Below are 22,141 nucleotides of genomic sequence, written 5' to 3' on the forward strand. Positions count from 1 at the left end.
CTTTCATTTACTATGGATATTGAGTTGTGGTTAGTAACCTTGTTCTACAGACAGGTGTATATGAATTTTATTATATGATTTCATTCTTTACATTTAAATCTCTTTTTCACTTAGAGGTTATTCTTTTACATGACAGGAGGTATCAACCAAATTTTATCTTTTCCTAATTGATTTTCCAAGTTTTCAACAATATTTATTAAAAATAAAAAACTTTGCTTCAGTGATATTATTGCCATCTTTATTATATACTAAATTTCCGTACATACTTGAATTTATTCATGTACTTTCCATTGAATCCTTCTGGTCTGACTGTCTATTTATGCTTCATTGCCATACTAGTGCATTAATTTCTGAGGCTTTGTAGTGTATTTTAATATCTGGTAGGACTGGTAGTGCCTCGTAGATTTTCTTTTTCAGTGAAATTCTAGCTATTCATATTTTTCTATATTTTGTTGTGTAGCATTTTCATTGGAATTTTGTTAAATTAATTTAGGGAAAACCTGACATCTTTATGATTATAGATATTCTATTCAACAACAGGGAATGTTTTTGAATTTCACCAGTTTTTACTTTTGTATCTTCTGAGGTATTTTAAAGCTTTCCTCATATTAGTTTTACACATTTCTTGCTACACTTATTCCTAAATATTAAACCATTTTTTTTTGTACTGTCAGTGCAGTTTTAGTCTACCATTTTATCTTCTAAGTGATTATTGTTTGTGTATATGAAAGTTACTGATTTTTATGCATTCATTTTATATCCTGTTAATTTATTGAATTTGGGGTAGTTTTAGTAATGATTCTCCAGGGTTTCCTTAGGAAACTGTGTATCATATACAAGGAGATAATAGTTTTCCTTCTTTTCCACTTCTTATATTTCCTATTTGTTTTCCCTAATATGCATCCAGCATATAGTAAATTGTAGTGAAGTTCGTGACCATTCTTTCCTCTTCTTGATCTTATTGGAAATGCCTAAAGTAGTACCCCACTAAATGTGATTGATACTGGCTTTAGGACTAAGGCACATCTGTGTATATGTGAATATGTGTATGTGAGTGTGTGTGTGTCTTTATAGTTATATTAAGGAAATAATCACCAGTTCCTCTGTTCTTGAATGGATGTTTTGTTTGTATGGAATGGGTATTGAATTTTGTCCAGTGATTGTTTAGCATGTACGGAAATTATCACGTTTTTCTCAGGTCAGTTAATATAGTATAATATATTGCTGTGCTTCTAATATTGAACCAACCGTACTTTCCAGGAATAAATCTCACTTTGTTATGGTATATTATTTACTTAATATGATACTGAAGTGTGTTCAGTAATATTTTATGTAGTATTTTCTTATTGGTATTTATAAGTGATATTGGCCTGTAATTATCTGTTTTTGTACTATTTTTTAATCAGATTCAGGTGTCAACATTCAACTTGCTTCATAAGAAGAATTTGAGGTTTACCTTCATTTTCTGTGTTCCAGAACTATTTCTACTATATTGGCACCATTTTTTTTTTTTAATGTGAAATTCTCTGGTTCTGCTGAGGACATTCCTTGTAACTCTCAATTTTTTCCCATGGAAATTGATTGTTAAGCTCTTTAATCTCTAGTTGGGTCAATTTTAGTAGTTAGCAGTTTTGTCTAGTTTCTCAAATTTATTTGGTGATCTGCATTGTACTCTCTTAGGACTTTTAAATTTCTTCCCCTTCAATGATTGTTTCCTTCTAGTTATTTTTTATTTTTGCTTTTTCTTCTTCTTTTTTTTACCTTGATGAAAGTAGCTAGTTTGTCCATTATGTTAATTTTTCAGCAAACTTGGATTTTGATTTATTAATGAGATATATTGTTTTTTCTTTCTATTTCATTAATTTCTGATTTTGCCTTTGTTATATCTTTTCTTGTGCTCTTTTAATTTGACCCTTTTGTTCTTTTTTCTTGGTCTTCAATTTGGGATCTAATTCATTTATATTCATTTAAAATTTTTTTACTTCTGTAGGTGTTTAAGGCCATGATTTTTCCTCTGGTCACTGCTTTATATTGTACTTCATGGATTTTGATATGTAGTGTTTTTATTATCTTTATTTTTTAGAATGTTTGTATTTCTTCAACAAAAAGCAGTGCAGTAGAAGGTTTTTAAGTTTTCATGTAGAAAGACCTCTTAAAAATTTTTGGTTATTAAAATCTAGACTTGTGACAAGATGGTCAGAGTATTGTTTATAATAATTATATTTGGAATGCACTGAAGCTTTTATCATGACTTAGAAGAGGATCAGTTTTTGTCAGTCTTCCATGTTTTCTTGAGGAAAATATAGTCTCTGTTTTCACAGTGTAAAGTTTAATATCTTTCCAGAAGATCTACCGTATTGACTGTATTATTTATGTCTTCTATATCTTCATTTAGTTTTTGTCCACTTGATCTATTTTGAACTGAGAGTGGTATTTAAGCCTTCAATGGTTAATGTGTTTCTGTTGGTTTCCTTGATTCTGCTGTAGTTTCTGTTTTATAAAGATCATTGCTGTGTCATTTGGTAAATATTCATAGTTATGTTTGTTGTGTTTCTTGTGTGTTTTCTTTGATCTTATATTCTTTTAAGTTTTTTTGTGGAGGAGGAATCTGTTTATGAAAGTTTATATTTTTGTTGTAGTGATAATCTTGGTATTTACACCTTTTAAAGATGCTTTGAGCCCACTCTTCTGTGTTTAACTTTTTAGTACTACTATGATAGTCTTTTGTGGTATTTTTTTTACCACAACTTTAATAAGTTCACTATCAGTGAGTTTATTTTACTTTCCTCCTTTCCTTACTGTTGTCTTGAAGTCATACTACTTGGTCAGAATATATATCATTTGTATGTTCTTCATTTATCCCTAGCCTTGTTATTTTAGTGTTAGAGATAATTATATTAAATGCTCACCCTTCTGTCCTTTTGCCAAAGTTACTCATCTTTTGATTGTTTGAAACTAATCTTCTAGTAGATTGTTCGAGAAGTACCCATGGGTATAGCATTCCCTTGCATGTATAAAACGTTTGCAATAACATTGATGCCTGAAGGGTAGCTTGGATGGATTTAAAATATTTAGTTCATACTTTTTGTCCTTGAATTTCTTGAAAAGGCTGGTCTATTTTTGCCTTGTTTGCAGTTTGCTTTTAATAAGTCTGCTGCCAGTTTAATACTTACTATTGTATGTTATTTGTCCTTTTTGCCATGATCTCTTCAGGATCTTTTCCTTTATTAATAGTGTCTAATCATTTTACCAGGATATGTTTTAGAGTAGATCATTGTGTATCAGTTTTCCCAGATATCTGATGGGGCCCTTTTGATATATAAAATAAGCCTTTTATTTCCAGAAAGTTTTCTTGGTTTATTGTTTTAAATGTTACTTCTCTCTTCATGTGTGTTTTAAATTTAAACTATGGAGAAAGGAACTTCAGCAGTAAGCTATTTAATGAACAAAAAAAAAATAAGTGGGAAAAAAAGATTCAAAATTAGAGAGGGGAGATGTTGTTGAATATTTGGCAAGAGAAAAAGGCAAGAAAAGTTGACATTTGTACAGCCTTTGTCAAAGCAATAGGGTTGTTAGGATTGAGGTAAAATTGGGAAGTAGAGTCAAAGAAGTATTGGATAAAAACAGCAGCCTTCTTAGTTACGGTGGAATGGAAGAGTTCTGACAAGGATAATAATCAAAAGTCATGTCCTGGGGCTTCCCTGTGGCTCAGTGGTTGAGAGTCCGCCTGGCGATGCAGGGGACAGGGATTCGTGCCCCAGTCCGGGAAGATACCACATGCCGCGGCAGAGCGGCTGGGCCCGTGAGCCATGGCCGCTGAGCCTGCGCGTCCGGAGCCTGTGCTCCGCAACGGGAGAGGCCACAACAGTGAGAGGCCCGCGTACCACAAAAAAAAAAAAAAAAAAAGTCATGTCCTGGATAGCCAATTGTGGGCACAATTGATGTTCTGGAATGTTTTTATTTTGTTGGGTTTTTGGAGAAAATTTCCCAAAATAATATTCATAGTGGGATCAAGCAATGTTTTTCTTTAAAAATAGCCCCATTGGGCTTCCCTGGTGGCGCAGTGGTTGAGAGTCCGCCTACTGATGCAGGGGACACGGGTTCGTGCCCCGGTCCGGGAAGATCCCACATGCCGCGGAGCCTTGGGCCCGTGAGCCATGGCCAATGAGCCTGCGTGTCCGGAGCCTGTGCTCCGCAATGGGAGAGGCCACAACAGTGAGAGGCCCGCGTAACGCAAAAAAAAAAAAAAAAAAAAAAAGCCCCATTGAGAGTCCGAATGGCCTATTGTAGATTATTTTGATTCTTCTCATCACTTTCCCTGTATTTTAATAGCATTTTGGCCATTTCTTGATAATTCATCTGATACTATCTAAATATAGAATTTTGAAGATTCTTGAAGTGTACACCCTTTACCTTCTTTCTTTCATGATTTTCAACATTTTTACTGAAAGAAAAACAATCCCAACTTCATCTGTGGAAAAATCTCATTTTTAAAAAATCTGGGATTTTTTAGGTACTTCTTTACATCATCTCTGTTTTAGTAAGATATTTTTAAAAATCTTTATTTTAGACAAAAGATTAAAGAAAATGCTTTAGTGCTAATATTGTACTTTGTACAAGAAATAGAAATCAAGTGTACTGGTTTGGTTAAAAAATTCTTTAAATTAAAATAGTATTACCAGAAATGATACTGAGTGATGGTTTTGCCAGTGAGTAGGACCATTCATTTGGCTGCATCTCCCGGTGTCACTAGTGAAGGAAGTTGAAGCACTTTAACTAAAATCAGGGTTTGTACCCACCTTTTTATTTATGGAAGGCCACCCCTTTGTTGATCAGAAGCATGTTGTTTTTTCACACAAAGCCTACATCCCTGCTCTTACCTGCAGCCTTTCTTGATGATTTTGATCTGCACTGATCTCTGTTTCTAATTTCCTTTAGCTTCTAATGTGTATTTTACACACATGAGCACTCAAGTTTCACTTGTCTTGTGTTGTCTTATATTCTGAACTAGAAAGAACTCCTTGAGACTTACAGGAAGGTATACTTCTCTTCCTTCTTTTGTATTCCTCACAGAACCTAGGTTAGTGTTCCTTTTGTAATAACCCTTCAAGAAATACTTTACTGACTTCTCAGGACATGAGGCCAATACCTCTCACTTAGTACCAGGACTAAGTGGTACTTGATTGTTCAGCTCCTTGACCCCATCATGCGCCGTGTGTTTCTGCCCCAAAGCTCCTGCTAAGTCGAAGGTGGTGGCCCTCACAGATAGAGAAGAACAGTTCTTCATGTCAGCATCTGGAGTGATAAGTATACCATTGGAAACCTCCGATTTTTACAAACACGTGTTTGATTACTGGGACTTGTGCTAGACTGGAAGTCAGGAAACCAGGTTCTGGTCCCAGCTCTGACACTGAACAGAATTACAGCTTTCAGAAAATCGTTTAACCTATGTAGACTTTGGCTATTTACTGTATAAAATGTGGGACTCTAAGTGATCTCAAAAGTTCCTTCTTGCTGGAAAAGTCTGTGATTCTCTGAAAACATGTTTTCCAAGTACTTAATGCTTATTGCTGAAAGTAATGTTTCTTATGCTGTTTCCAAAGTGTCTTGATTATTGTTGCATAGCTAAAGAAGTTAAAAAGTTTAAATTTAGAAAAAAAAATTAATGATCTGGGAGCAGGAATTGTAGCACCTGACCTGTATCTGGTGGCAAAATACTCACTTTCAGATTCCCTAGAATATCCATAAGGGTAGGGTCATAAGCCTCATTAAAGCTGCTTGTTCACTGTTTGCTAGAGGGAATTCTAACATAATCCATTTATCAATCACAGTTACTTGTAAGATGGAGTGTGAATTTGTGTTTGTAAGAATTTTGCATGGTACGTGCAGATAATATGGTTACCATTTAGAGCGAGTATTTCCTTTGTCGAACATATATAGTCCTGGTAACATACCTCTGTATCTTATTATTTCCAGAGTAGCATTATATGGTCTTAGCTTGATGATACCATAATATTGCTAGATGGTACAGGTGGCAAGGCTACTTTCGAATATTTTGATATCACATGTATAGGGTTATACTGTAGATTAAATAACATGGTGGTGTTTACAGTCACTTAAAGTGTATAATAACATTCATGTTATTTTCTTTCTTCCTAGTGAGGTTCTGCTATATTTTTTCAGTTGAGTAAAAAGACTTTGAAAATTGTTCCTATGATTTTAGTTGTTTGAACTTTTTTTTTTTGCGGTACGCGGGCCTCTCACTGTTGTGGCCTCTCCCGTTGCGGAGCACAGGCTCCGGACGCGCAGGCTCAGCAGCCACGGCCCACGGGCTTAGTTGCTCTGCGGCATGTGGGATCTTCCCAGACCGGGGCACGAACCCGTGTCCCCTGCATTGACAGGCATTCTTAACCACTGCACCACCAGGGAAGTCCAAGAATTCAATATTTTTGAGTCTTGGCATGAATATCAGTGTATTTTGGCCATATATGAGCTTTGGACACAAGGAAAGGAAAGAAAAAGGAAAGGGGGAAAAATAAGAACAGAAAGCACTTTTATTTTGCCTAGGGCCCCTCCAGTATGACCCCTCCATACTGGTCAAATTGGTCAGTATGTCTCACAAGATTTGTTCTTACACATAGGATCTCCAAGCAGTTAGTTCCTGAACAGTCTGCTTGTTTCTTCTGGAGCTAAATGTCCTTGTTCTGAATCAGAAAGAAGACATAAAAAGAGGGGTTTTTATCTTCTCCTAATACCAGGCAAAAAGTTGGTTAGAAGAAGCTTGAGACTCTTTGCATAACTTTGTATTATGTTGGCGATTCAGTGTAGAATCGTGAAGGGTGTGAACTCTGGAATCAGACTCCTCGGGTTTGAGTTCTGGCTTTCTCTCTTCTTAGTTCTGTATTCTTAGCCACAGTATTTTACCTCTCTGTGCTTCAATTTCTCCCTCTAAAAATAAGGATAATAGCACCTCACTCAAAGAGGGATTGTAAGGATCAGATGATTTAGACACGTTAAAGACTTAAACCAATATCAGGTGCATAGTAAGCCCTCAGTAAGTACGAGCTAGAAAAACTTTTTTTTTTTTTTTTTGCGGTACGCGGGCCTCTCACTGTTGTGGCCTCTCCCGTTGTGGAGCACAGGCTCCGGACACGCAGGCCCAGCGGCCACGGCTCACGGACCCAGCCGCTCCACGGCACGTGGGATCTTCCCAGACTGGACACGAACCCGTGTCCCCTGCATCGGCAGGCGGACTTTCAACCACTGCTCCACCAGGGAAACCCTAGAAAAACATTTTTTTAAATTATTTTTTAAGCTTATGACAGAAGAACCCCTTATCTTATTTTTGCTCCCCCAGAATTGTTTAGATTTATGAAAAAGGACATTTGGTGTTCTGGTTGGATGTTAAGAAAATGGTAATGAATTGATTTAATAAGTGTAGTTCTCCCAGGTGGGTAGTTTGATGATAGGTGTCCCTTAAAAGTTGTAAGGAACAGAATGTTCAGGGTCTGTTTTCTATAAAAGGGAAAAAGAATTCACATTTTAGGAATGTATATGCTGTGTAAGTACAGGATGGTCTGTTTAACAAATCACCTGTCCCCAAGAATATAGTTCCCAAGAGAGTTAATGCTTTTGAAAAATTAGTGTTTGTTCATAATCAATACATGTTTGTTGATGCCTACTGGGTCCCACTGGTCATATTATTTAAATTTCTGAAGACCAGATGTATACATGACCAAACAATTGTTTATGACCAAAATATTTGAGCATCCTAATTCACAAAGGGCTATATATGTTGTTGTTGTTTTTTCCAGTTAATATGGGAAAGTGGCATTTCTGAATTCTGAGTCAACTCATTGAGCTGTATAAATTGGTTGGATTAAGAGGTATGCCTGTTGTGGGACTGTTAAAAAACTATGGACCCCCAAGGGGATGTGCATGTAAGAATGGCATGATTGCTAGCAACCTCAACACTGTCTTTGAAATCAGTAGAATTTGTAGTTTACGTAGAGCAAGGAGATGCTTTTGAATGTTAGATAGCTGTGTTTTATGTAGACACAGCTTACATGTAGTGAAACTTTTTATAATGTATCTGACGGTCAAATTATATCAGCTAACATTTTGCATCTGCTGTTAACAGATAGACCAAGCTCTGATAATGCTTACCAGCATATTGCAAAGTCTTAAGCTCAGATTTGATTTAGGCAAAGAGGAAGCCTGTGAATTGGATGCAGTTTAGATTATCCTCTTCCATTGCCTATTTATTTTGTTAAAGGACAGACACAAGTGAAGCACTTTCATATCATCTTGGAAATGAGAAAGAGAAGGTATTGTAGGTTTCTTTATATAATCTTTGAGAACTTGTGTCAAAAGGAAAAATTGGAAATTGACTGTAATTGGAAAAGTTTTGTTTTGTAGGTGAAGGTATTTTTAGTAAAGAAGCAATTGCTAGCCTATGTATTATTGAGGGAATTTCCCCCCAAAGCCTGGAAAGAATAGTAAGTCAGAGCCCAGCTGTCTTGGATTAAATAGGCTTTCACATATTGCTAGAAGAACCAGGTTGAAATAGAAGGGCAGGTCATAGGGTCAAAATGCTAGTATCATTAGGAATACTGCTAAATATAACTCAGTATTTTGTTATGAATGCTTGAATTTATGGCGCCGTTTAAGGCAGTCATAGACTTGGATCTGATGGAGCAGTAGATGGAGTGAAGAGATAGTGATACGGTACAGCTTTCTGCTTGTTCTTCATATGATGACTCCATGGATGTGTCTTTAAATCTCTCACTCTCAATGAGTAGGTAGTTGTGAGATCTAGGAGGAAAAAAAAACCCAACATATAAAGCACATGTAAAACAATATATAAGGTCAAACTGTATTTTTGAAAAATATATCTTCATGTTTATTCTAATAAGCATCCTGTTTGAAAAGTAACCTGGCAGCTTTTAAAAGTCATATTCTTTTGTCTGGGCTGAATAGTGATAATGCACATGTGTCATCTGTGGCATCGTGTTACTGGCAAAAAGAAGGTAGGGAAGTTGAGGAGAAACAAAAAAAGTACTGTATAATAAAAGAATAAAAAGCACATATTTATATCAAAACGTAGTAGCAGCCATGAGGCTACATATAGGTTTTTAGTAGATATGAATAACTTCTGTGAACATAAACATGCTGCTTATTCATTCCATGCTTCATTCCCCTTTTGGCATGTAGTGGTTTCCATTAGTCAATAAGCATTTAGTTTATTGTGAAGATTTTCACATTATGGTATCTTGTTGAAAGAATAGGAAAATATTATGTGCTATTCAAATAAGATAAATGCTGGCTTTTTTTTTTTACATAAAAGCTTTTAAAGTTGCTGAATAAGTCTATATATTTTTCCTAGAGTTTTGAAACTGTTTTCTAAATTGCCACTAAACAAAGTCACGAATAGTGACTATCTCCCTCCATTGTATAATTTCCATCAGTCTCTGATGAGAGCTTAAGATACATTTCTTGCTACAACAGGGTGTGCTAATTAAAAGGGTTTAATTGTATAAAATAGTCTAAATTATGATAAGGTGATTAGATTTTACAACAGGAAAATTTTAAGTTCTTGAAAAGTGAATCACATCTTGGGGTGTATTTGCATCTCTTCTCTAATGTGGATCTGCAAAGTGGCGGTAAAGGAGTAATGTGATTTAGTGGGTGGTCGCGTCTCAGTGGGCAATGACATCTGTCCAGATTAGCATCTTTTTTCTCTTCCAGCTCCATAATCTCTTGCAGCCCTTCTCCAGCTCACATTTTCCTGTCCAACATATCAAGTGTTGAGAAATGCTTCCATGTGAGCCATTCTGGCTGTTTGATACTTAGTTCCTGGTTGATTGAGGAACAGAAAGGCAGCAGATTTGACTCTTGATGGGAAGGAGGTCTTTTATTTTTTCCATCAACTATGAGTCTATCACTCAGTTCTGCATAAACTGAGAGAACCAGGAACTGGTTGGATTAGGGTGTTAGCCATCAATCAACCAGTTTGCTTTTGGTACAGAAATGAGTAAATCATTTTCTTTCCAAATCTTCTCTTCTTCCTCCTATTCTCTTTTTGTCTATTCATTGAATCCTCATATACCCAGCTAGCCACATGGTTTTCAGTTATCTTTGACTCTATCTCTCAACCCTCTTATGGCTCTGTTCTTTGTCTCCCTTCTTTGTTCACCAGTGCCCTAGTCCAGCCTCCCACTGTCTCTTGCCTGGACTAATGTCATATTCTCCTAAATGGACTCTCTGCTTTCATTTCCCCATTATGATGCTGCCAGTGCTGATAATATTATTCCTTGCCAAAAACCTTTGTTGACTTTTTGCATACAAAAATTGTGTCCCAGCTTCTTAGCATGGTTTTCAAAGCTTCCTGTAAACTCATGCTAACCAGTTTTTTTTCCGGCTTGTGTTTCCAATAACCTCTTCACTCCCAGCACACACTGACCCAGCCCTGGTTTTCCTTGTTTTATCTCTTCTTCCCTATCTCCATTTGTGGAAATCTTAGGTATTTTTCAAGGCCCAAATCAATGTCATTTTGTTCTTTGAGTTACCCAATTAGGAAGTAACCTCCCCCTACTCTAAAATATTATTACATTTAAATCTGTTATACTTTTGTTGGAGTAGATGTTACCTCTAGATGTGCTTGGGTCATCTCTCCTTCCTCTGTGTGGGACGTATGGAAAAATCTCAGTCTTCTGGTCAGGCTGATTTAGGTTTGGATCTCAGCCTTGCCAGTTACTATAAGTTTAGTTGTTTTGCACAGAGCACCTAAACTCACTCATTGTGTTTTCTCATCCTCAAGATATCTTAAAATAACTTGCTCTTAGTGTCATGAGGGTTAAATAATTTGACTTCTGTAAAGCACATAATGCCTTCACATAGCAAGTATTCAATAATACACATTCATTTTTGTTTTTCTTTCCTTTTTAGAATGTATGATTCTTGATATTTTACCATGCTTGGCATCTGTTGAAAGGAATTTACTTCTATTTGTCCAATTATTACCATCAAGTCAAATCAGTGAAATTTTATTTAAGCCTATACTGTGCAGAAGACCTCAGAGTAGGTGCTGTCATGGATACAAAAATGTATATATCATTATCCTGGCTCCTTGTCCCATAGGATTTTACAGCCTATAAATGTGGATCCAAGGCATAAATAAAAGCTAAATACTTTGTACATTTTAAAAAGGTAAATCCATCTGAACACAAATGAAAACCCAATGAATTGCCATGAGGTTAAAAGGATCTACGTACCAGAATAGAATTCAGGTATTAGTGGTGGATCTCGGAAGTGTGAGATGTGAATCCAGGAGGTGTGCTAGGAAGTGGAGAAGAGCACTTGGGGTATCCGTGGAGGGGTGCTGAATTGAAGACAAAGGCCCTTCCAGTGCAATTCACTGCAAAGAAGAGTTATCACAGGGTGCTCTTTAATCATTCCTTTCACCCATCCATTTGGAAAAACAAAGTGGTGTAAGACCTTACAAGCATCAGAAAGCAAGGAGAGGGAAGTAAAGGTTTAATTAAATGCATAACTTGAGAATGTGGCATATATGGATGCAAATCTGGCTAGGTAAAATAGGAAGTTAATTTTTGAGGCAGATCTGTTTGGTATAGGAAAGTTGTGATTTTCATGGTCATCAAAGGCTAATTTGTTTTTCATCATTATTAGTTTAGTGCTTCAAATTAAGGCTATGATTTACTGACTACCTTTGTCAAATTTGTTTTTCAGAGAGGCAGATGCTGAGACAGCATTACGAGTGCAAGGGCTTTATTGAGGGAAGGGAGTAGAGTACCTATATAATAGAAAGACAAAAGGAGAGGAAACATGTTTGGACAAGGAAAGCTTTCAGAGTAGGATGTTGCAATGACACCTGTGAAAGGAAAGGAGAAGGATTGGGCAGGGAGAGCTCAGACTATGATACAGTTCTGAGAAAGTCTCAGCCAACCCATTAGGGAGCACCAGAGCAAAAGGGTTCCATTAGAAGAGTCTCCAATTGGGTAGAAATAGCCACACAGCATTCCCACCATGATCATTCTTTAGTAGGAACTGCCTGGGAAGAGTGTCACCTTGGCTCACATGCTGTGGTGGTTCCTAATGGCCCTGCCTCTGGAAGTTGTCAGATTATTGCCCTCGTCACAGGTGAAAGGCCATTTCTTTCTTTTTTTTTTTTTTTAACATCTTTATTGGGGTATAATTGCTCTACAATGGTGTGTTAGTTTCTGCTTTATAACAAAGTGAATCAGTTATACATATACATATGTTCCCATATCTCTTCCCTCTTGCATCTCCCTCCCTCCCACCCTCCCTATCCCACCCTTCCAGGCGGTCACCGACCTGATCTCCCTGTGCTATGCGGCTGCTTCCCACTAGTTATCTACCTTACGTTTGGTAGTGTATATATGTCCATGCCTCTCTCTCGCCCCGTCACAGCTCACCCTTCCCCCTCCCCATATCAAGTCCGTTCTCTAGTAGGTCTGCGCCTTTATTCCTGTCTTACCCCTACGTCCTTCATGACATTTTTTTTTCTTAAATTCCATATATATGTGTTAGCATACGGTATTTGTCTTTTTCTTTCTGACTTACTTCACTCTGTATGACAGACTCTAGGTCTATCCACCTCATTACAAAGAGCTCAATTTTGTTTCTTTTTATGGCTGAGTAATATTCCATTGTATATATGTGCCACATCTTCTTTATCCATTCATCCGATGATGGGCATTTAGGTTGTTTCCATCTCCGGGCTATTGTAAATAGAGCTGCAATGAACATTTGGGTACATGACTCTTTTTGAATTTTGGTTTTCTCAGGGTATATGCCCAGTAGTGGGATTGCTGGGTCATATGGTAGTTCTATTTGTAGTTTTTTAAGGAACTTCCATACTGTTCTCCATAGTGGCTGAACCAATTCACATTCCCACCAGCAGTGCAAGAGTGTTCCCTTTTCTCCACACCCTCTGCAGCATTTATTGTTTCTAGATTTTTTGATGATGGTCATTCTGACTGGTGTGAGATGATATCTCATTGTAGTTTTGATTTGCATTTCTCTGATGATTAATGATGTTGAGCATTCTTTCATGTGTTTTTTGGCAGTCTGTATATCTTCTTTGGAGAAATGTCTCTTTAGGTCTTCTGCCCATTTTTGGATTGGGTTGTTTGTTTTTTTGTTATTGAGCTGCATGAGCTGCTTGTAAATTTTGGAGATTAATCTGTTGTCAGTTGCTTCATTTGCAAATATTTTCTCCCATTCTTAGGGTTGTCTTTTGGTCTTGTTTATGGTTTCCTTTGCTGTGCAAAAGCTTTGAAGTTTCATTAGGTCCCATTTGTTTAGGCCATTTCTTTCTTGATGGGATTGTACCTCAGTGGCTACTACATTACCTTTTCAATAATAAAGTATTAAAATTGAAAGTCCTTGAAAGCATTAGTGAAGATGAGGTGTTTTTTGAGGGGGAGGAAACAGCTGAGAAATTCACTAAAACAATAAAATCTTTTGTAGAAGCTGAACTTAGTGACTGACTGTTGGCTGACTTGCATTATTTAGGTGTATCACATTATTTTTCATCTGTTAAATGTGTATAATGACACATCTCCCCTACCTACCTCACAAAGTTGTAAAAAACCAAACAAAACTAAACCATAGTACATATCTAAGAGGGATGAGAGAAAAGTGAGAGTAGCATGTGGAAATGTGAGAGGCAGTACAGTATGATCGAAAGATCTATGATTAAAGTAAAGAGAAGTGGTCAAGGCTGTTCTTCTATTCATGGAGAAAGGAAATGGTTACTAAATTCAGAAAAGTTGCATAAGAAGAAAATCATTTAAAATGCATTAGGGATCTAGATATTTAAATTTTCCTATGTCTAGTCTTATTATAATACAAATAATAACCCCCTACCTGATCTTGATGATCTTGAGATTCCTACTATAGGCTTGTCTAAAACTAGGGTTATTATATGTATTTATACTTAAAGTGAAAAATATTAATGAGTTGTTATTTTTTATTTCACAGAAAAAAGGTGATAATATAAAAAAAGTTAACTGAGACTAAGTCTTAGCTCAAGGACATACAAAAAACAGGACCTAGACTGCAAACCCTACTGTAGATTGGGTTTTCTGCTTAAACTTATTTTTGACTTCAAGAAAATTTCAGAAATGGACAGAACCACAAATTCTATACTGTATTACAAAAATAGACAACACCAACAGTGAAAAGTCTGATATCAAGAACAAGACAAATATGCCCACTCTCGCCATTTTTATTCAATATAGTACTGGAAGTCCTAGCCAGAGTAATTAGGCAAGAAAAAGAGATAAAAGACATCTAAATTGGATGGGAAGAAGTAAAATGGTCCCTGTCAATGACATTATATTATATAGAGAAAACCCTGAAGACTCCACAAAAAAATTGTTCGAATAAATGAATTCAGTAAAGGTGCAGGATACAAAATCAATTGACAAAAATCAGTTGCTTTTCTATACCCTAACAACGAGCTATTGGAAAGAGAAATTAAAACAATTCCATTTACAATAGCATCAAAAAGAATAAAATATTTAGCAATAAACTTAGCCAAGAACATGAAAGATCTGTACACTAAACTCCACAAAACATTGATGAAAGAAATTCAAGAAGACACAAATAAACGGCAAGATACTCCATGCTCATGGATTAGAAGAATATTGTTAAACTGTCCATACTACCCAAAGCACTCTAAAGATTCAGTTCAGTCCCTTTCAAAATTCCAATGGCATTTTTCACAGAAGTAGAAAAACAATCCAAAAATTTCTGTGAACCATAAAGGGCCCCAAGTAGCCAAAGCAATCCTGCAAAGAACAAAACCACCAGAGGCATCACACTTTTTGATTTCAAACTATATTACAAAGCTATAGTAATCAAAACAGTATGTTACTGACATAAAAAAAAGACACAGACCAATTGAGCAGATTAGAGACCCTGGAAATAAACTCACGCATATATGGTCAATTTTTGACAAAGGAGCCAAGAATATACATGGGGCAAGGTTAGTCTCTTAAATAAGTGGTGTTGGGAAAACTGGACATCCACATGGCAAAGAATAAAATTGGACACCCGTTTGTCTTACACCTTACACAAAAATTAACTAAAAATGGATTAAAGCCTTGAACATAAAGCTTGAAACCATAAAGCTCCTAGAAGAAAACATAGGCAGTATGCTTTTTGCCATTGGTCTTAGCAATGTCTTTTCTACATATGTCTCCTCTGGCAAGGGGAACAAAGCAAAAATAAACAAGTGGGATGACATCAAACTTAAAAGCTTCTGCACAGCGAGGAAACCATCAACAAAATGAAAAGACAACCTACTGAATGGGATAAGATATTTGCAAATTATATATTCGATAAAGGGTTAGTATCCAAAATATATAAAGAAGTCATACTACCCAATTAGTAAAACAAAATAAGACAATTTAAAAATTGAGCAGAGGACCTGAACATTTTTCCAAAGAGGAGATCCAGATGGCTGACAGGTACATTAAAAGGTGTTCAACATCACTAATTATAAAGGAAATGCAAATCAAAACCATAATGAGATATCAACTCACACCTGTGAACAAGGCTTTTATCAAAAAGACAAAAAATAATAATTGCTGTGAGGTTGTGGAAAAAAGGGAACCCTTGTTTACTGTTGGTGGAAATGTAAACTGGTACAGCTACTATGGAAAACAACATGGAGGTTGCTCAAAAAATTAAAAATAGAACTACCATATGATCCATCAGTCTAACTTCTTGGTATATTTCCACAGGGAACAAAATCATTATCTCAAAGAGATCTGTACTCCCGTGTTCACTGCAGCATTATTCAAATGAGTTAGTGTATTCTGAGTCAAATGGTTAGTGCATGTTTCCTTTACTATATTGTTAGCTTCTTGTCTTTATATTAAATGTAGATCCTGCATTGCCCTTCAAAGTTTGAGTAACGCAGCACTACCTTGAGGCCCATAGCTCAGTGATGACCAAGAGGGCCTTAAAGTTCTCCTCAGCTTGACTAAACTTTAGACATGTTTCCTCCTGACCGTAAGCTCCTGTCCTCCCTTTTCTTACAGCATTTACTTAAGAAACTTTGAAATTATAAATTCTTTCTCTGCTCCTTTGAGATGTGAATCTTCTCCCAGCCTCTTGCCAGTTTTACAACCCAGGCATGTCTTTCTCAAGGACCTCCACGACCTGGGAGTCATCCCTTTAAAATGTAATCTTTATTAAAAAGTGTTCTCCTATCTCTACAGTCTTTGAGGTGGGGATAGGAGCCTAAGCACCAATTAGCAAACGTAGATAACCCAGTCATGTTGACCTGTATCCCCTCAGTGTTCTCCAGTACTCTTCACTAGCTCAGCCTCAGCTCTTAAAAACTTTCCCAACTTTTGTTTCAGTGGAGTTGAGATCAGTAGTCTTACAGTACTGTAAGACTATTACAGTACTCAAGACTATTACAGTAGTCTTGAGTACTTTCTTATCTGTTTAACTTGTCTAGTGCCTTTGAGTTTCGTTGTGATTGAGATGAGGATTCTGGAGTCAGACTCTGGCCCCATTTTACTACACAAGTCACAATGTCACTGACTGAGCTACAGTTTGCTTACAAGTAAAATGGAGATAATGGTACCTTCCTACAGGATATCTGTTCATCGGTCGATGAACATTAAGCTCTTATCATGCTCTCTGGTATCGATACATATGAGGCATAATCCATATTTTAGCCATAAAACATCCATAAATTTTAGGTCTTTTTTTTTTGGTTAATCTACATGAAAAACATCTTGATCGTTTTTTTTAATAGGAAACTGTTGTAGTGTATTTAAAATATGTTTCCGTTTGCTATCAATATGTACATTCTCAGGATATCTACTTTGCAAAGTGAAGTCTATTTAGTTTTCAAAATAAATAAAGATAAAAATGCATCATAAATAGTGAAAGCAAGCAACCAGTTATGCATCTGATCCTGAAGTGTAATTACTTTGGGCAGTTACTCCTGAGGCCATCTTGAGAAATAGCATCTGTGAGTGAGAGACAAAACTGAAATATCATGTTTTCAGACATTCCAGCAAGCTATGTCCTCCAACAAGTGAAGGAAGCTGTGCTGTTTATATTTTGAAATTCAAAATATCTCCTACTTAGGCTATCCTGAAACCAAAAACTTAAACTAAAATTTAATTTTCTTTTAATAGATATCTTTTAAAATACCAGTTGTAATACTCTATTGTCTTAAAGCTGCATCATGAAATGTTGCCTTATTCTCTAAATTTTAAAGAAACACACGTGAAACAACACATTTTAAACGTTGAAACTGCTTTCTTTTCCAGGGGGTGGGGGGAGGAGCATGGTAACATATAACAGGGAAGTACAATATTCTGACTACATGTCAGAATAAATGTCTATTCGTAACTGTTCCCGATTCGGTGTATGTTCTATCTGTAAAACTACTTCTCCCCTCCCTTCTCTCTCTCCAAAAGTAATCTGAGAAAAATTCACTTGAATTGCTATCTGACTTTTAACAATCTATATTCTGTTTGGAAACCCAGCTTGCAATTCTGACTGACTTACAGGTAACAGTGATGATATGGATTCGTCTGAAAGGCCAAAAGTACTGCATTGATGTTCCATTCTTAAATACGGACAACATGATGGTGTTTTTTTTTTTAAGGGTCATTACCTCTTACCGTCTGTTCATTATTTTTATACTTCTTGTTAATGGACACTCCTGTAACATTAGGTTAAGATTTTTAGATTGTTTGCTCTCATCTCCCCTCCCTGCTGGAAACAGTTTTGTTTACAGGAAGGGGTTACAAAAAAGGCAGAGCCTCATACGCTGTACAGATAAAAAGACATATTGTGGTTTATGACGTCTACATGCCCACCTGGAGGGAAGGGAATTTAAGAGCAAAATAAAAAGACTGAAAATCTAAGTCAACTCAGAAACAAGACTTGCCTATGATGAAGACAGGATTTAAGTTAGAAAGTTCATTGTTATGGCCCCCAGTTGTATATATTTTATCCTAAGGCACCATTTGGTTTAATCAAATGTAGATCTGAGGCTCTCTTAACCTGTCAGTTTCTTAAGACTTAATTATAAAGGTTATATTTTCAGAGGATAAAAACATTATTCATTTGTCTGTTCATGTCTTTCAGGTTTATCTTGCAGATTATGGACTTTCCTACAGATATTGTCCCAATGGGAACCACAAACAGTATCAAGAAAATCCTAGAAAAAGCCATAATGGGACAATAGAGTTTACCAGCTTGGATGCTCACAAGGGAGTAGGTAGGTTTCTTTTTTTCTTATTTTTATTTCAGAGGAATAATTAGAACAAAGAGCCTTAAGGCTCCATGAAATGACCTTTGCATAGTCAGCTTGAAGAATGAGAACATTGGTGAGATGTTTATCAAAAGTAGTGAGTTCCTGTATGCCAATGAATATTCTAACAGAGGGAGGAGATACAGACTTCGACAAGTGAAGAAGGAATAAAAGGTGTCAAGTAAGCAAAACTTGATGCTCATTTGGGACAGGAAAGTACTAGTTTGTTTAGGTTAAACTTGGAGGTCAGCAACTGAATTTTTATGCTGTAGTGACAATTACAGATTTGGTACAGGTACACATGTGAAGAATTATTCCTGTTTTTCATTGTGCCCTTATCAGAGCTTTAGAAGATACCATCTCAACAATAAGGAAATCTTTTCTGAATCTATGAAGTGTTAACTTGTGGAAATCTCTCCTAGTCGCCTTTCATATATCTTACTTATTTAAACTCACTTTGATGGTATTGGAAACACATTTGCAGGTAAATTACATACATAGGCCTTTTATTGGACATTGATTATACTGCCTTGCATTCCAAGGGAGACTTAATGCAACAATTCCCTAATTAGTTAAAGTCACAACCTATGTCTTGTATTCATTTACCATTAATTAAACCTTAGCTGTTTATTACACTGCAGTCTAAATCCAATAGCCGACCCAGAAAGCCATGGAGAAGGAAGTAGGAGGTCAATATTGAAAATATATGGTGCGGAGTCCCACTGATGGTTGCTTTGTTCACAATCAATATGGTCAATGCAACTGTACTTTCTTAGTTGCTCTGTCAGCAAGACAAAAAGTCAATCCTAATGTTATGCTAGTAAAAAAGAAAATGGTGATTATTGAAAAACTTTGTCTTTCAAAATTATATTCTTCATAAACTTTGTTTATAAAAGTATTTTCAAATATGCTAAACCGTACAAATAATTTTTAAACTGCTTTGAAAGGATCACATTTTCACTAAAAGGCAGTTAGACATTTGCACTTGTTAATGGCTGTTGAACTGTTACCCTAAACTGATACTTTCTAACGAGTTTTAGTTGGTGCAAACAACTGTATATTATTGCCTTTTCTATTAAAAGGACCATTGACCATGTAATGTAGAGGGTCTTGATCATTTTCCAGAGCAATTAAAACCCACAGTAGTTTAATGTAGGCCAATGAGAAAGTAAAACAAATGTGTCGGTTGTATACCTTTTTCTTTTCAAGAAGAATCATAGGTTAAATTTTCTGGAATAGAAATTACCTTTTATACTCCTTATCAAAATAAGTGAAATCACTACATTTTTTTTTTCAAGGATAGTTTGGTTAGAAAAGTAGTGATTTGCCCGATATATTAGTATGAAAGAATATTTAGAAACCTGAGAGTACTTTTTGATAGTGGTGTAACTGGAAATTCATCATACAGATTCTTAAGCTTTGGTCCAATTATGTCAATGATGATATTAACTTATGGTTGGGCCACTTAGTTCAACCCATAGCTCTAATACTGATCCTATTAGATTCTGACTATTAAAAAAACATCTAGGGGCTTCCCTGGTGGCTCAGTGGTTGAGAGTCCGCCTGCCGATGCCGGAGACACGGGTTCGTGCCCCGGTCCGGGAAGATCCCACATGCCGCGGAGCGGCTGGGCCCGTGAGCCATGGCCGCTGAGCCTGCGCGTCCGGAGCCTGTGCTCCGCAACGGGAGAGGCCACAACAGTGAGAGGCCCGCGTACCGCAAAAAGAAAAAAAAACAATTTAGGAAGCCACTGTGATTGTGGAATGGGAAAGTCGAGTTGTCGTATGTTGGTCTGGTCAGTGTTTGGACTGTGGTAATTCTGGAAGTCCTCCTTAGTTATTCCATAGTTTAGGGCAGTATTTTCATTATGCCGTCTTCATGAAAGATTTGAACAAAATTTTATTCCATAGTGCATTTAAGTTTTTTGCTCCCTAAATAATAATACATGTTGATGAGTTGGGTAGATTTCACAATGCTAGGTCTTTGGAGAGAAGATTGAACTGAGAATGATGGGGAAAAGATATTATCTCTTTGGGAAGACTACTCAGGGGAGAGCCTACATTACGTATTTTTGGTATTTGAAAGTGATGAGCTGGAGTGAGTATTCATCATGGGTTTCACAAGATTTCTATAAAAATTAGATTCCCTTAATGCATTTAAAATAGAATGTACACTAAACTTTTCACCATATCTGTATTTACATGTAGGTATACATATATATGCGTATATATACACATATATGCATGTATATACACATACATGTATATATACATAGATGTAGACATACACACATAAATATATATATATATATATTTGCTGAAATTTTAACATGCAGTTTTAGTCTAGCATAAAAAAAGAAAGGTTTGGTATCCTCAAATATTTGAATACTATTCATTCTTCATGTTTTACATTTAATTTTCCAAAATAAAACATTTCACTTTAGGATTTTATTAGAAATGAAGTAATCATTTAGTCATATCTAGAAACTAGAATTAAACAAGGCCATAAATCCTTATAGGTAAATGCAGAATGTCAGATTCATAAATATTCATGTGTTTACTTTCAGTACACACTACGTAGTTTAATCTCAGAAGAATCTTTTCTGTACCAGTCCAGCTATAAGCTCAAATAAATACTGAGGAAGATAATGCAAAGGAAAACATAAAGAGTAAAACAAGTTATCACTAGGAAATATAACCTCTCGTTATCAAAGCATTTGTTATGTTTTAGGTTTATCTGTGCTCGATCAGGCCCTGGGAAATATTCAGCCTTCAATGTAAAAGTGACTTACGGATTAGCAACTTAACAGATATATCGTTAACCTGATCAAACTATCTGGTCTCCGCTACCTTTGAGGTGGTTATTCAGAAACAGAAGCTAACTCTCATGTTTCTGTGGATTAGTTGGGTTTTTATAATGAAGGAGCTTGTATAAGGTGCCAGTCAGCAGTTTCACCTAAGCATTTTCTAGTTCAGCTGTGTGAGAGGGTAGCTTGTACTGTTATAAGCCAAAAAATATCAATAGAGATATATAGAGGTGAATGGACAGATGGATGAATGGATAGATAACTATTCTTGAACTGTTGTGCGTCTATGTATCTGTATTTTTTAAATTGCAGTTATTCTTCCAAACTCAGTTCTCATATATGACCTAAAAGTGTTTTCTGAGAGGCTGAAGTGCTTCATTTAGTGTAAAATTAGAGTAATATATTTTGGGCTTATCTCATCTGTTATTAATTTTTTATTCTTCATAAAAACCAACATGTATAAACATTGACATATTTTGGGCTTGTTGCCTGATAATTACAGAGAATTATATCTGTGTCAAATATACTGTTTTAAAATTTGTTACATTCTTAGTAATGTTAAAAAGCAATATTTGGATCAATGTGTGGTATAGATTTTTGTAGATTTTTCTGCTCACTGAGGCATGCAGTCAATACCTAATTTCTCTAGAGATATACTGCATTTAACATACTGAGCTTTTTTAAATACTTCAGACTTGTGCACTGAGTGTATAATACCTGTTTTAATTTGACATCATTGATGACCATAAAATATGATATCTAAATTGCATTTTAAATGTCCATTTGTTTATATAATATGTTCAGTATCAAGGAAGGAAATATATTACATACTTTTAAAAATTTTTGCCAATTGCTACAGCATATAAAATCCAAGTCTTGTGTTATTTCTTGCACGGCTTCATTTCACTCTAATCTAGCACTCCAGCTTACAAAATGTATGTGAAATAAACTGAGAATGTGTTTTCATGCTACCAAACTTGGGGAAATGACATGGTTTA

At 36.0% G+C, this 22,141-nt stretch overlaps 1 protein-coding gene across 4 annotated transcripts in view; it reads left to right on the forward strand.

The window, feature by feature from the left end:
- Window positions 1-22,141, forward strand: part of VRK2 (VRK serine/threonine kinase 2) — a 96,944-nt gene that overhangs the window by 51,212 nt on the left and 23,591 nt on the right. For all 4 annotated transcript variants that reach the window (XM_082672614.1, XM_082672617.1, XM_082672616.1 and 1 more), the window contains exon 8: window positions 18,172-18,304. In XM_082672614.1, coding sequence (XP_082528740.1) covers window positions 18,172-18,304 — 133 coding nt within the window. The remainder of the gene's footprint in view (window positions 1-18,171; window positions 18,305-22,141) is intronic.

This window comes from Grampus griseus, assembly GCF_964374135.1.
Source record: "Grampus griseus genome assembly, chromosome: 15".
Classification (NCBI taxonomy): Eukaryota; Metazoa; Chordata; class Mammalia; order Artiodactyla; family Delphinidae; genus Grampus; species Grampus griseus.